The 13810-nt window shown below is 39.8% G+C and overlaps 1 protein-coding gene across 1 annotated transcript in view; it reads right to left on the bottom strand.

Moving 5' to 3' along the window:
• CFAP47 (cilia and flagella associated protein 47) overlaps positions 1-13810 on the bottom strand; it is a 178948-nt gene that overhangs the window by 111431 nt on the left and 53707 nt on the right. The window contains exons 34-40 of the mRNA XM_083438942.1: positions 11532-11629; positions 9945-10061; positions 7912-8046; positions 6905-7017; positions 4734-4884; positions 2355-2443; positions 1215-1301 (exon numbers count right to left, since the gene is read on the bottom strand). Of these exons, the coding sequence (XP_083295068.1) occupies positions 1215-1301; positions 2355-2443; positions 4734-4884; positions 6905-7017; positions 7912-8046; positions 9945-10061; positions 11532-11629 (790 nt within the window). The remainder of the gene's footprint in view (positions 1-1214; positions 1302-2354; positions 2444-4733; positions 4885-6904; positions 7018-7911; positions 8047-9944; positions 10062-11531; positions 11630-13810) is intronic.

Below are 13810 nucleotides of genomic sequence, written 5' to 3'. Positions count from 1 at the left end.
CATGGAAAGTTACCATTGTGGAAGGGATGGCTATACCACATATAACAGGAGTTAATAATACTGAAATATTCCATCCGTAATCAGGTACAAAGTGAATGTTCGGTGCATATATAAGATAGTTCAACCACAGAATTTCAGTAAATATAGATGAGAAGATGTCAATGTAAACCCCATTCACAGAAACCGCTGGTGCAAAGCTATCAATTTAGAGCATTTCTGTGATTGGTTGAGGAAGAGGAGGAACACATGCACTGCCTCCCTTTGATTTCCGGCAACCGGCTGGCCCAACCTAGGCTGCAAGATTGATCTTGGTGCCAGTCACTGCAGAGCTGAGTAGGATTTTCCCCCATGTCCACTCCTGCAGGCTAGTTTCACCACCTACTCTGTGCTGCATGGCATGGTGGGTAAGGGCACAGGTGGTGGGTGTGGCTTAGTAGGTTAATTTGTTCACATTTTGGCAGATAGGTGCAGGAGATGGAAAGGTGGCAAGATCAACAGCTGAGCACCCTTAGACACCTTTGGAGGTGATGGGCAGCCCCTCCAGGCAGCCCCTCCAGTCTGTGCATTCTGTAGGGCTGAATGCCTAGTCTCACCCAATAGGCGCTGTTGGGTTAGAAACGGGAAGTCTTCCTAGATACCTTCAGGGCAGGGCTCAGGTACGGGCCTATGATCAGGTCATGCTTTTGTCCTCAGCAAGGTAGCTCACACAGGAGCTGTTGAGTTATAGTTACCTCAACTTTCTAAGCATCTGGATAGAGTTCAGGTTGTGATAGTAGAAAAGTTCCACCTGTGCAAGCAAATCAGCCTGCTAGACAATTAACCGGGGGGGGGAGGAAGAGGGGGAAAACAACACTGTGCAAGTGAAACCCCTTGCACAGGGCTTCTGCTGGTGGGCAGGATTCACCTAGCAAGCTTCATTATTTCTATATTGACCAGTATACACAAGGAGCACCTGCTGCTTTAAAAAGACAAGAGTGAGCTTGGTCCTTCCTCTCACCCATTAAACCAGAATGGGGGTGTAAGAAACACAGTGCATATGCACACACACATGTACCATTCCTCTCTATAATTACAATCTTGCAGAATTCCTTCATTTAAACTGCTACTATAACTACCATAGTACAATAACCTACTAAGGAAGTATAAAAAGATATGACAGAATTATACTGTATTATCTCTCACTGAGCTGCGAGTTAATAAGTTTGAAAACTTACCTTTTCGTTTTACCTTGTTTAATATGGCTGAGTTGATCTAAGTTCTCAGGCTCAGTGATGCAACTGGTTGATTCAACTAAAATGACACTAAAAATATTCCCAGTTTAGCAAAAAGCCTACAATATTTAAAGGTAATAAAACAAACAACTTGCAAAAATAGGAATATAGCAATACTTAGATTTTAAGAACTCTGACCTACCCATCCCAAAGTCTCTGTACTAGCAAAAATACTTTAATAACCAAACCTAAGCTTTTTTTCATGTACTTTTTACCTAGACAACAGAATCATTGGAGAGATGAGGCCTACCCAAGGTGTTCTTGACCCCTGCCCCTCCCAGCTTATAAAAGCAGCTGTTGGGGGACTGGTGGAGTGGATAATGGGAGTGATGAATGCTTCTTCACATCAAGGCAGAGTCCCACCATATCTAAAGGAAGCAGTGGTGAAATGTCTTTATAAAAACAAAAACCTCCAGATATCCCAAAGTTCTGGATAACTTTCAGCCTTTTCTGTGGCTGCTCCCATTTTGTGGAATTCCCTCCTAAGAGAGATTGGAGTAGCTCTCTCCATACTATCTTTCCACTGGCAGGCTAAGAACTCTGTATTCAGAAAGGCTGTGGAATGCTAGGTGCAGATGTTGACCAATCAGCATTTTAATGCTGGTTTTAAATGCTTTATTGTATTTTAACTATTGTTTTTAACTAGCTTGTTTTTATTAATTTGTATTTTATAATGCTGTTTTAAAACTCTTAAATCTGAAAATGTATTTTCCACGGTGAGTACAGCCTCTAGCCACCCTTTTAAAGACAAATAAAATGACATAAAACTCTGTAGCCAGAAAAGTTGAATGCCTATGGCCAAAAGCATCATTTTGGGGAGAAAAAGTCAAAGCTAATGTGTCATCAGATTATTGCATATTTCGGATATGAAATCCTTTAAAACAACTACAAAATTTAACACAGATAAATTTAACAATACATGCCTGGAAAACCAATCATTTCTTTATAATTCAGAGCATTTTATATGTGTCCTGGTAAATGGTGACATTTACTGGTTTTTAATGTTTAAAGCAAGAACAGAAAATTATGGAAAGAATATACAGAACTGCCTAGAAACCAAACCATTTCAATCTAATGTGATACCTGAATGGCCCATCCATTTTGAAAGGACTAATAACCTGCAGATTTAATTCGTTTAGCTCATAACATGGAGATTTGCATTTTAATACACCCTGTAAGTAAATGAAAAAAGCATTAGTCTTATTGCTCACAATTCAGAGTTAATTATATTTTTAAATAATCAGATCCTTTTGTTCTCTCTCTCTCTCACACACACACACACACAGGTTAATGGCAGTGCAATGTACACTTCGAAAAGTGTAAAGTTCTGTCAATAAAATATTCATAGAAACAGCCCCTTTCCAACAAATACTGAGGGGGGCAAAGAAACGCCGGCTCCCTAGAGTTGGCATACCCAGTGGGAGTTGACCCTTCTCTTCTCTTTTTACTTTTAGCCTTACATCTAACTTCCCTCATTCCCTCTGGACTAGCCAGGAGCTCTCTACAGGAGGGCATCTGCTGCTGTCTTCCAAAGAATGACTCTATTTTTAATAGAAAATGGTGGGTTTACAAGGAACACATGAGCCAGTGGTTGTGGGGAGGCAGTTTCATCTTGTGTTTCTGATAACCAACTATTTCAGCTATTGTGCACAGACCGTTTACTAAATAACCCTTTCTCTCTGATGGTGCTGCCTGCCAATTCCTGGAAGCACACCTCTAGGTTACAGCAAAAAAGCCAAGCATTTTCCATCTTCGATTTCTGTCTACCACAAGAAAGGTAAACATTAGAGTCTCAATTCTCTTACCTCTTCCTATTTTCCTTAATTCCATTTCCTTGCCTGCCTCTGATTCTCACAAGATGGGGGAAAGGATGACTTTGTATATAACCTTTCACCCTTCGTGATTCTTTCACTCTTCCCACAGCAAAGCTAAGTCTCTATGTCTCTTAACTCCAGACTCCATATAAAGCAACTTTCCAGCCTCTGATCTTTCCCTTCTTCGCAACAGTAACTAAATGTGTGCTCCAGGCAACTTGAGGCTGGGCTATGCTGTGCAATGGATTCTTAGCCCTTTCTCTTCTGCATGTTTCTCTGGTGGCATTTCAGTGCCAGTTTGTTGTTTCTAAAGCATTTCATACTTCAGTTTCTTACATTTCAACCATATTTCTTTTATAAATAAATATTATTACAATTGCAACAACAATTTAGTTATTGCTAACTCTCCAGAGCAACCATGCTAATATGGTCTCCTTACTGGTCAGTCCGAAATCCCTCAAAGTAAGAAAGGTATTCAAAGCTAATGCAATTTGCTTTGTGTACAACTGTCTCCAGCAAAACTAAAAAGAAGAGCATTGCTAATTCCCAAATCAACACTTCCTGTGAATACCCATGTAAAATACATGTTCACACATAAGCAGAACTGGCAGGGCCATCTTAAGCATATCCGGCGCCATGGTGCAAAGATCCCTCTGCTCTCTGCCCCCCACCCCCATTTCTCAGAGTTGCCAATCTTTTTTAGGGAGGACGGCGCTGCCGGCGGCACACCCAGCTTTGCAGGGCTGGAGGAGGCGGGCAGCAGGTGGAGGGCAGCTCCTCCAGCGGGGAAGAGGCAGAAGCTGGATGCGGCAGCTCCTGGCTCAGTTCGTCGCTTCGTGCCGCAGTGGCCACGGCAGACAGTGGCTCTGGGTGCGTTGTGGTGCTGCTTCGGCGTGGCATGGCGGAGGCAGGCGAGGGCGGCGAGCTGATGCCAGGAGGCACTGCGTCCAGCCTCCGCCTCTTCCCTGGCACCCTCAGAACTTGGCACCCTGCACCACTAGCCTCTATGGATAAGACGCCCCTGGGAACTGGGAACTTTTTTCAGCCTGAGGGACACATTCCCTCATGGTTAATATTCTGAGGGCTGCAAGGCAGTGGTGAGCAGGACTAAAGCAGGCAGGGCCAAAATTGGGACACACACACACACACACACACACACACACACACACTTGCTGCTCTCCAGCCTCCAGCAATTAGGCTTCAAACAAGCATGTTAACATTTTGTGGTGTGGGGCACTATTTTTGGCTGGGTACCACAGTGCCCAGGGAGTGTTAGCTCTTCCCTTCCCAGCTGTGATCCCTCCTCCTCAAAAAATACACCTCTCACAGCAATTGGGATTTTTTCAAGCCTGTTAAATGGGAGGGTGGGCAAAAAGGTGATGGCACATGGTGCATTGAGATGCTCCACTGAAACATCTGAACCATGGACCACTGGTTCCTCAGCCCTGTTTTAATAATGTAAGAAATATTTCAGCATCTTCAATAATAGAGAGATCTTTAAACATGGACTCACTATATAATATCTTAGGGTGTTTGCTATCTGGAACAAACAATAAATATGACCTATTATTCTATAATACACATGAAAACTTGATTCTAACGGACTACAGATTTTATCAAGTTTACCCATTAAGCACATGGTACCTACAGCAAGTTTAATACGACTGATCTTTGTCTTCAAGGAGAAAGCCATAGTAGCACCAACCACTCCGGTTAAAGCTTTTGTAATAAGTAGCAGCACAGCTTCAGCAGGATGCAGGAAGCGACTAGTAAACTCCACATTTATGGTTGTTTGGCTCCTAAGTCAGGAAATACAGAAATATATTTTGCAATGGCATTATGGCAAAGTCTTTCCCAGAATAAATCACAAAATGATAAATCTAGTAAAAGTATGTATTGAATAAATATTTGACAACAGAATAGCATGGGGGGGGGATAAGCCTTACAAGCCCTAGAACAAGAATCCTGAATAGTAAAAAAAAAAAAAATGAATAGAACACCACTGACTAAAACTGGCACAGAAAGATTTGTGTATGCCATTAAAATTAAACCCAAAGTAATTTTTAAATTATTTATAAATGTATGGATAAAATATATACCAAATTCATTGCATTCTGTTCAAATTAGTATTTAATTTATTTTCACCAGATGTTCCATAGTTCTTTTTCTGTATCTCGTATTACATGGGTCCCAGAGACATGTTGGGAAAATTAAGACACAAAGCAATGGAAGCCCCACTGTCAAATCGCTTTGCAGTGTGCTCAGCCACCCACAATATATAAAATGTGGTGGGACTATGTGGGGGTCCAAGGGATGTGTCCCTAGTTGCCATGGCACCTATGCAAGCTGAGCTGTAGGAGACAAGTGTAGGATACAATCAGTCTATCTACAAAGCTCAGTTTCTATTATTTTCTTCATTCTTTTAAAGTACTTGTTTTAAATATTTTATACAGTTCATCCAGACCTTAGCTGAGAATCATGAACAGCTGATTTTAGAAAACAAACATCTTTTCAAGTTATTGTTCTAACTTCATGCTGTATTAACTCTGGAGAAAACATAGCTAAATGTATTGACAAAGTGCTGTTTAGGAGGTTATGTCAATGACTCCTTAAACTCTCAATTTTGCCAACATTTAAAAACGAGAGATTTAAGCAAGTAGCTTACATGGAATTATTTTTATTGACTAAAAATAACCTACTGTGTTAAAATGTCAAAAAGCAGGATGCACTAGAGTCGGCAAAATTCCATACAGTTAGAAAATAAAGATTTTTATTATTTTTATAGAATTTTACAAAGCAGACGGGGAAAGGAAAATAAAATACAGCTTACTTATCTGTAAGCTTACTTACACAACATCTTATATTCTTATTTCTCCCGACTTGAAAGATTACCTCAGATTGATTAAATTAATGAGAAGGAGTTGTAGGAGTTGTAGACTTCATGTAGCTCAACATGAAGTCTTCAACTTCATGTTGAAGACAACCCATGGTACCAGGTGTCAAATACATTGTGTGAAGGTACTATAGAACATTTGAGGGCTACTCATCCTTTGTTTCTATTATGGGATGTACTAAGGAATATAAGAAGTTTAAGAAGGGAGGGACACTAACATATTGCCCTTAATTTCTCCCCATGCCCCCTCTTGCTCCTCCACAACACTGCAAATGCCCCCTTTAGCCGCATCCACTTCCATCTGAACCCTCTCCAATTCCTCCTCCTCTCCAGCTTTATTTCCCCCATCACCAGAGCCCTAAAATTGTCTCACTCATATGCACCTAACTTAACTTAAAAATAAAATAAAGATAGCTATAAGTTAATAAAGAGCAACAGGAGCTGAATTAAAGAAATCTTAACGTTTCAGACATTTTTCTCCATTGCAAGTTAATTTTGTACCATCACTTTGTTTTGAAGCAATTCTGATTAATACGAAGTGCATCAGGGGATGATCTGTGTTGCTCAACCTATTGAACTATTTGCAAGAAACGTAAAATGGCAATTTGCAGAGGAAGAGCTCCTTATTTGAATTCATTTAGAGATCAAGCATCGAGGAAAAGCTTTTACATAGTATTTGCTGCTTTACCCCTGATCCAATTCAGACATAATACATCATGGGCTCACACACTCCCTCCTCTCATACCTGAGAGGGAAAGCCAGAAAGTTAAAAGGGAGCATAGTATCCTTCTAATATACACTGTAATTTGAAGACTGGGAACATTATGTCTCATTCAGATACCTGCTGTTCTGCAAAATATCCTACAAAAGATAAAGAAGGAATAGAGACTATCTCGTTCAGTAAAACAAAATGGAAGGCTACTTACTTTGGGGAAATGGTGACCATATTTCCTTTAGGTAATGAAAAATCAGCACATTCTCTTCCTAAAATTGTAGCAGTGTAAACCAAAGGCTTGATACTTGGGTTTTTTAACTGTATCTGTTGCAAATAAATAAACAAATAACATTTTATTTTATTTCTACCCCACCTTTTCTGAAAGCTCTCACCAGACAGTTTATTCTAGAATGTTCTTAAACACAACACCACAAAGAGTGGTACTGTGAACCAATAGTGTAATAAAATAATGCCAGGTAGGGATGTGTTATTCATGTAGCAATAAAATCAGTAAAAAGCTTGAGAGTGTGAGGAAAAAGTATTTAGATTCTGTTTAAAGGCCACTAGGCTTGCTCCTGGTAAACACCGTCTTGATTGACTTTTCGTGTCAGCCCAGAGCAGGACCTCTGAAACTGATCTTAAGAGCCCAGGAAGGTTCAAGCAAAAACCATGCAAGATCTCTGTTTATTTTGCACAATATTTTGTTGTGAGTACAATGTAGCACATACACGGGAAGTACAGTGCTCCTTATTCCCAGTGATAACACTAACGGATGGCTGTGATGTCTGAGCTGCCGTGTTCCAGAAAGCCACTCCAAGTAGCAATTGTCCTGCTACATGGGGGGAAAGTTGCCTTTCCCCAGCACTGAAATATTGTGGAAATATATGCAACACATAATCAGTAGCATTTACATAGTCTTGTTCACATATCATAGTAAACCATAGCTAATGGTTTGCCATGATCATGCCCTTCGCATCTGTTTTGCTCCTCTCTGCTCATGCACAGAGGAAGAAACAACAATCCCAGAGATTGATCAGTAAACCAAGAACAAACCATGTTTACAGAGCCTGAATTTTGGGGAGCGTAACAAACCACAATCCCTAGTTCAAACATAATACTAAGCCAGAGATTAAAGTTTTGTTTCCTCCCAGCGCAAGGAACCCACAACGCAATTTCCTTAAGGAGTCACTTAAAAGTAGAAAAAAAAAGAGTTAGTACCTTTCTAACAACAGTAGCATGAAGTGGACCAGCAAACTCGACAGATTTCTTAGGTAAATACTGGGGAAGCCACTCATATAAATAGACACAAAGCATAAGCATTGTGATTGGATTTGGATCACAAATGTCTGTAGCCTAATTTTAAAAAGATGCAGAGTAAGTTCATTATAAACCAAAGCTTATAAATGAAGGAATTTCAATATTAAGTTATCATCTTGACTACCAATTTTTCATACATAAAGGAACAACAAAAGCAAAGGGTAAATCCTAGACACAAGAATTTAAACTTTCAAACCCCAAGACATACAAAGTATATTTCAATGAGGAACAGAGAATAAATTTTACTTTCACTGTGTTGTAATAAATTGCATGGCTGCTGAAAATGAGGGTTGTAGAACTACTTTAACTAATAGAGATTACATTTTCACCAAGTTTCAACATAAAACATATTTCCATTGTCACAGAGATCTATCATTTACATTTTAATACATTATTGAAACTGCAAGGTATACTACAAAACAAGCACTCTGAAATTCAGCGGATGCAGTTATTCACAGATACTGACTTATGACTAAATGTATCCACCCTACCATTACTGCATCCCACATCATTTAGAGTACCTCAGTAAAAAAAAAAAAAAAGGATTAACCTGTTCACATAATTGGTTCATTAATAATCTCATAAAATATGGCATCATTCATGGCACTAAAAGTACAATGCAGCTTTCTGAAATTAGAGTAAAGCAGATGAATATCACAACTGTTAATATATTTTTTATTTGCAGGGCAGAAATGCACTCTCTAACCCAATGGATTTTATGGTAATTTGGGTTTAAAATGCAAGTAAATGACTGAATCCAGCAAGCGCTGGTCTGTAGTAAAGCCCATTTGTTTAGTATTCAGATTCTGTATGAAGGTAACCATTATTTTTCTATGCATAAACCAAAATATATATTATACTCTGAGTGAAAAATGCAACATTTCCAGCCCCTTTGTTCAACTGTGTTGATTCGCCTCAAGTCTGAGCTACAATTCAGTGACAAACTTTCTGATTTGCTTTGCTAATTTAACAGCTGAAGTGAGGTAAAAGGTTGATGCTCCTTAGTAAGAGCCCATGTTTTGCATGTAGAAGTCTCAGGTTCAATCCCTGGCATGTTCAGGTAAGGGGATGTGACAGGCCCATGCAGAGGGGGGTGGGCAGCCAGCTAACCTTGCCCCAGGCCTCGGAAGGCTAGGCTGGCTAGGGAGCCCTACCAGGGACCACCTGCATTTTTGTTTGAGTTTGTAACTTTATTCTAACAAGACTCCCAGCCCCAGGCTTCAGACCAGCTCTGCACAGGCCTTCCCACTGAAGCAGACGTCCTCTGCTTCACTTCTTAGCTCTGCTGTAAGAGGCACTATACCTCTGAATACCAGTTGGTAGAGAAGACAAGAGACTGCCGTTATGCTCATACCCTGTTTGTTAGCTTCCTATAGGCATCTGGTTGGCCACTGTGAGAACACAACCAGCATGACTAACAGCCACTGAGAGCTTTTATCCCCCATGAATGTTTCTAATCCACTTTAAAGCACAAACGTTGGTTGGTGTTACTACATCTTGTGTGAATGAGTTCAGTAGTTTAACGACAAACTGTGTCCAGAGGCATTTCCATTTGTCTGCCCTGGATATTCCAAAATTCAGCTTCACTGTCCCTATGTTCTACTGTTATGACAGAGGAAGAAAAAGAAAAACTTCTGTCTACTTTCTCCATACCATACATAATTTTAAACACCTTTTTTGTGTCCCCCGTTACTCACATTTTTGCTCAACTAAAAATTCACAAATCTGGGCCCCTCTGCTGGGGCAGCCAAAAAGAAAAAAAGCTCTTCCACCTTGGCCAGTAGGCACCCACAGTGCCCTTTTAAGATTGCCCTATTCAAATAGTTTTACTCAACGCCTTTTAGCAATGCCATTATGAAAAGTTAACTTATCCCAATATACAAGAATAAAGAACAAAACCGTTCACAGACCATTCATAACTTAGATCCACTTACCAGTACATGTATGTCAAGGCTTATTGCATGAAAAGCATTTACAAGAATCAGGCAATTGTGAAGACATTGTTCAGAAGTTTGTGGATTAGTGTACATATTCACAAAGTGTGTTGAAATCTGCAGATAAGATTAAAAAAAAAAACTGAACTCCTTCTAAATCATCTTAGTAAATAGGTCCTAGTTCAGGATTTGGAATAAACATTCCTATTTGATACTTTCTGATTTCCTTACACATCGGGCTCTCTACTGCCTCGTCTTCAAGAGCTCACACCTTTCCATTCAAAAAAACATTTAGTCTTTTTCTTTGTTCCTTTGAGCATTGTGGCACTAGCACACCTTGATGACACCTTATTCAGAAAGGTGCAGCTTTATGTTGCTGCACTTCCTCACCTCAATTCTTCACTTATTGTTGCTGTCACTCCAAGAATCACACCAAAGCTGGCTAACTGCATGTCAGAACAGTGGCTCATCAAGACCACTACTATCTGCTCTGAATGACAGTCGCTCGCCAATGTCTCAAAGGTCATTCCTAGCATGGCCACCTGGGATTCTTTCAGCTGGAGATTCTGGGGACCGAAATGGCAATGTCCAGCAACACAAAGCAGGTGCTACACTACACCCCATTTTCTTCATCAGGAACCTCCAAAACAAAGTGATTTTGTCTGTAGAAAACCACTTAGTCAGTTTACTTGTTCTCTAGCTTCCTGCTTGACACCTGATTGACAAGCGTTTCCAGCAGGAAAAAAAGGTCTCTGCCTTAGGTGTTCATTTTGTGTTGCTTTTAAATCTGTCTTCTGGGGTGGGGGTTACAGCTTTTGAAACTATATAAATATGTTTTTATGGTTTGCTTGTAAATGACCTTGAGACATATGTGAAAGGCAATTAATTAATTACCAACTCCAACCACTCCTATGTTTTCAAGTCTACTTAATGGCTTCCATTCACACTTTCCCTAAAATGTAGCAAGCTAAATTTAGAACCAGCATTGTGGGACCAGAATCTGGAGATCATGCACTGGTTCCACTGTGCATTTGTTTAGCTGCAGCCATAAGCGAAGACAAAAGACACTTTACCCAACAGAGAGATATATGTCACAATAATACAATTTGGATTGGAAGCGGAAGAGGTTAGGAACAGACAATGGAACAGAGTAAGAGCACAAAATGGCAAAGAGGGAACACACAGAATGCATCTAGGGTAGTTAAGAAAAGTGGGTCTTGATGATGGGCATGAAGCAGAAATACAGCCTTAAATGAAGGGAGAAGTAAGAGCCTAGGAAGAAGCATGTTACAAGGCAGAGACTAGAATGAAAGACTCAGATAACAGAAGCTATTAAGTTATGAGTCTGAGCACAGTGAAGGAAGAAAAGGAAAGATTAGAGAGAAGATAAAATAGGTAGCTGGCACAATAGCAAAATGAGAGGTGGATAACTTTTTATTTCCCTCCTGTTCAAGCTCAAGTTGATCATGGCATTTTTTATTTTCTATTTTCTATCAATACATTGAACACTGATTTCTCTTAATGCAATACAAGTATTTTAAAACCAACAAATAATATTTCCATCAAAATAGTGAAAAACTTTCTTACCAAATAAGGGCAATATTTGGCTACTTGTGCAGCAAGGACAAGGCCATCAAGCAGATCTTTATCAAAGTTTACTATCCATCTTGTAGGTGGTATATCACCTGTTTGAAATGAGAATTTAGTGTTTTCCCCTGAAAAATCTGTGAGCCTGTTCTGACAAAATTCCTCCATTTTTTCCTTGTGGAAAATCATATTATAAACATAGTACAATATTTCAAGTATGTCTACCCAGTCTTCCTAGATAAATTGTAGTTTAATTCCCTCCTGCAATGTCCCCTCACCAAATTATGTTGGTAAGCTATCAGTTCTCAGACATCTTCATCATCCTTTAGGATGAAGATCACATGAAGCCCTACCACATCAGATCCTGCAAAAAGATCTATAGACTGGTATATAGATAGGCTATTCAGCACATGGAAATATTTATAGATAAGTATTCATTTGAATTATCTATTGGCAAAGGATGCATGTATGTTACCCTAAAATGGCTCTTTTGGGGGGGAAATCTCCTAAGATAATAGCTGGAATGGAGGTCAACAAAAATTCCTTATTCTTATATATAAAAAGGTAAAGGTAAAAAACCCCTGACAGTTAAGTCCAGTCGCAGACGATTCTGGGATTGCGGCGATCATCTTACTTTACACGCCGGGGGAGCCGGTGTTCGTTTTCAGACAGTTTTTCTGGGTCATGTGGCCTGCATTACTAAGCTGCTTCTGGCGCAATGGAACACTGAAACCAGAGCAGTGCACGGAAAAGCCGTTTACCTTCCCATCGGAGTGGTACCTATTTATCTACTTGCACTTTTTGGAATGCTTTCGAACTGCTAGGTTGGAAGGAGCTGGAACCGAGCAATGGGAGCTCACCCCGTCACAGGGATTCGAATGGCCAACCTTCCGATCGGCAAGCCCAAGAGGCTCAGTGGTTTAGACCACAGCACCACCCGTGTCCCACTCTTATATATACACCATACCTAAAGCTCAAAATTACTAGACACAGATTGTACATTAGCACTCAAACTCAGGAAGCACTCTTAAAGTACTCGTTCATTTGGAGCTAGTTCTCTAACAAATGAAATATTTTATTATGCAAATAAAACAACAGATTCCATTTACTGATGCCCAGCTAAGCTGACTAGTTTTACCTCTGCTTCATTTTTTTGCTATCTCAGTCCTAACAATTATTTGCTTTTCTTGTGCACTGTTGAAAAGCAAATGCATTAATTAGAACTCCCATATGTCTTAATTGACAATTATGTTACTCAGCTTTAATAATTAATACATCAGCACTTACCAGCCAAAATTGCATTAGCACTAGAGTCATAGGTAAACACCATAATGAATTAAAATGTAACCCAATTCCAAAACCCAGCCCTGGAAATTTTTAATATTTAAAAGTAATTAGAAGGTTTCAGCTGCACTAAAAGGTTGAGCAAAGCCATTGCAACATTAATAAAGGAACATGGGGTTTATGTCACTCTATGCAAGACTTGTCATTAAATAGTCACCTGGTAGCCATGGTGACCTGAAATTGCCCCCAAGTCAGCACCTCTTATTCACAGCATTGTACTCAGCAGTACAGCCCTTTAAAAATAAAATTGTATGTATGATTCCCACAATGTACTAACTGTTTTATAAACGTGTGTTGTATTTTATATGTATTTTGTTGATTTAAACTATGTATCTATGTTGTAACTTTAGAGTTGTTTAGACAGACAACTGCAAAATTATGTATAAATAATTTTTTAAAATAATTAAATCAGGCATATGCAGTTCAGTGTTGAGTGAATTCATATGAGAAAGAACCTTCATTGACCAAAATCAGACAGGGGCAAGGATGGCTTGTTGCCTTGCTGCTGTCAAAAGTGCCTTCTCACCAACATTACAATTACTGGTGGACAAGCCAATAGCAGTGAAGAGGAGAAACTTCAACTGCAGCCTACTTGCCTATTCACCACCTTCCTCTGGAAAGCAATAGAGAACTGGGCCCAATCTTCATGCTGGATGAGGATCTGAAGGCAGCCACTTCTGTTTCTTGTCTCTGTTCTTGATGCTCACCTGAACAAGTGGGCAACTGAGCACATGCTGATGGCACTGAGGACAAGGAGGAGACTCCAGTCCCCTGTTGTCCTGGATCTTTGCAGCTACCTAAGGATCCAATCCCTGAAGCTGGCCTGGTTTCCATCTATCATAAATATTCTGCTGACTATCCTGTTTGGACTGTTGACAACATTCATTGCTACACACCCGAGATTTTGGACATTACACTGAATACCCAAAATTTTA

This window comes from Podarcis tiliguerta (genome assembly GCF_965153285.1).
Source record: "Podarcis tiliguerta genome assembly, chromosome: 4".
Lineage (NCBI taxonomy): Eukaryota > Metazoa > Chordata > Lepidosauria > Squamata > Lacertidae > Podarcis > Podarcis tiliguerta.
This window is presented reverse-complemented; position numbering and strand designations above follow the sequence as displayed.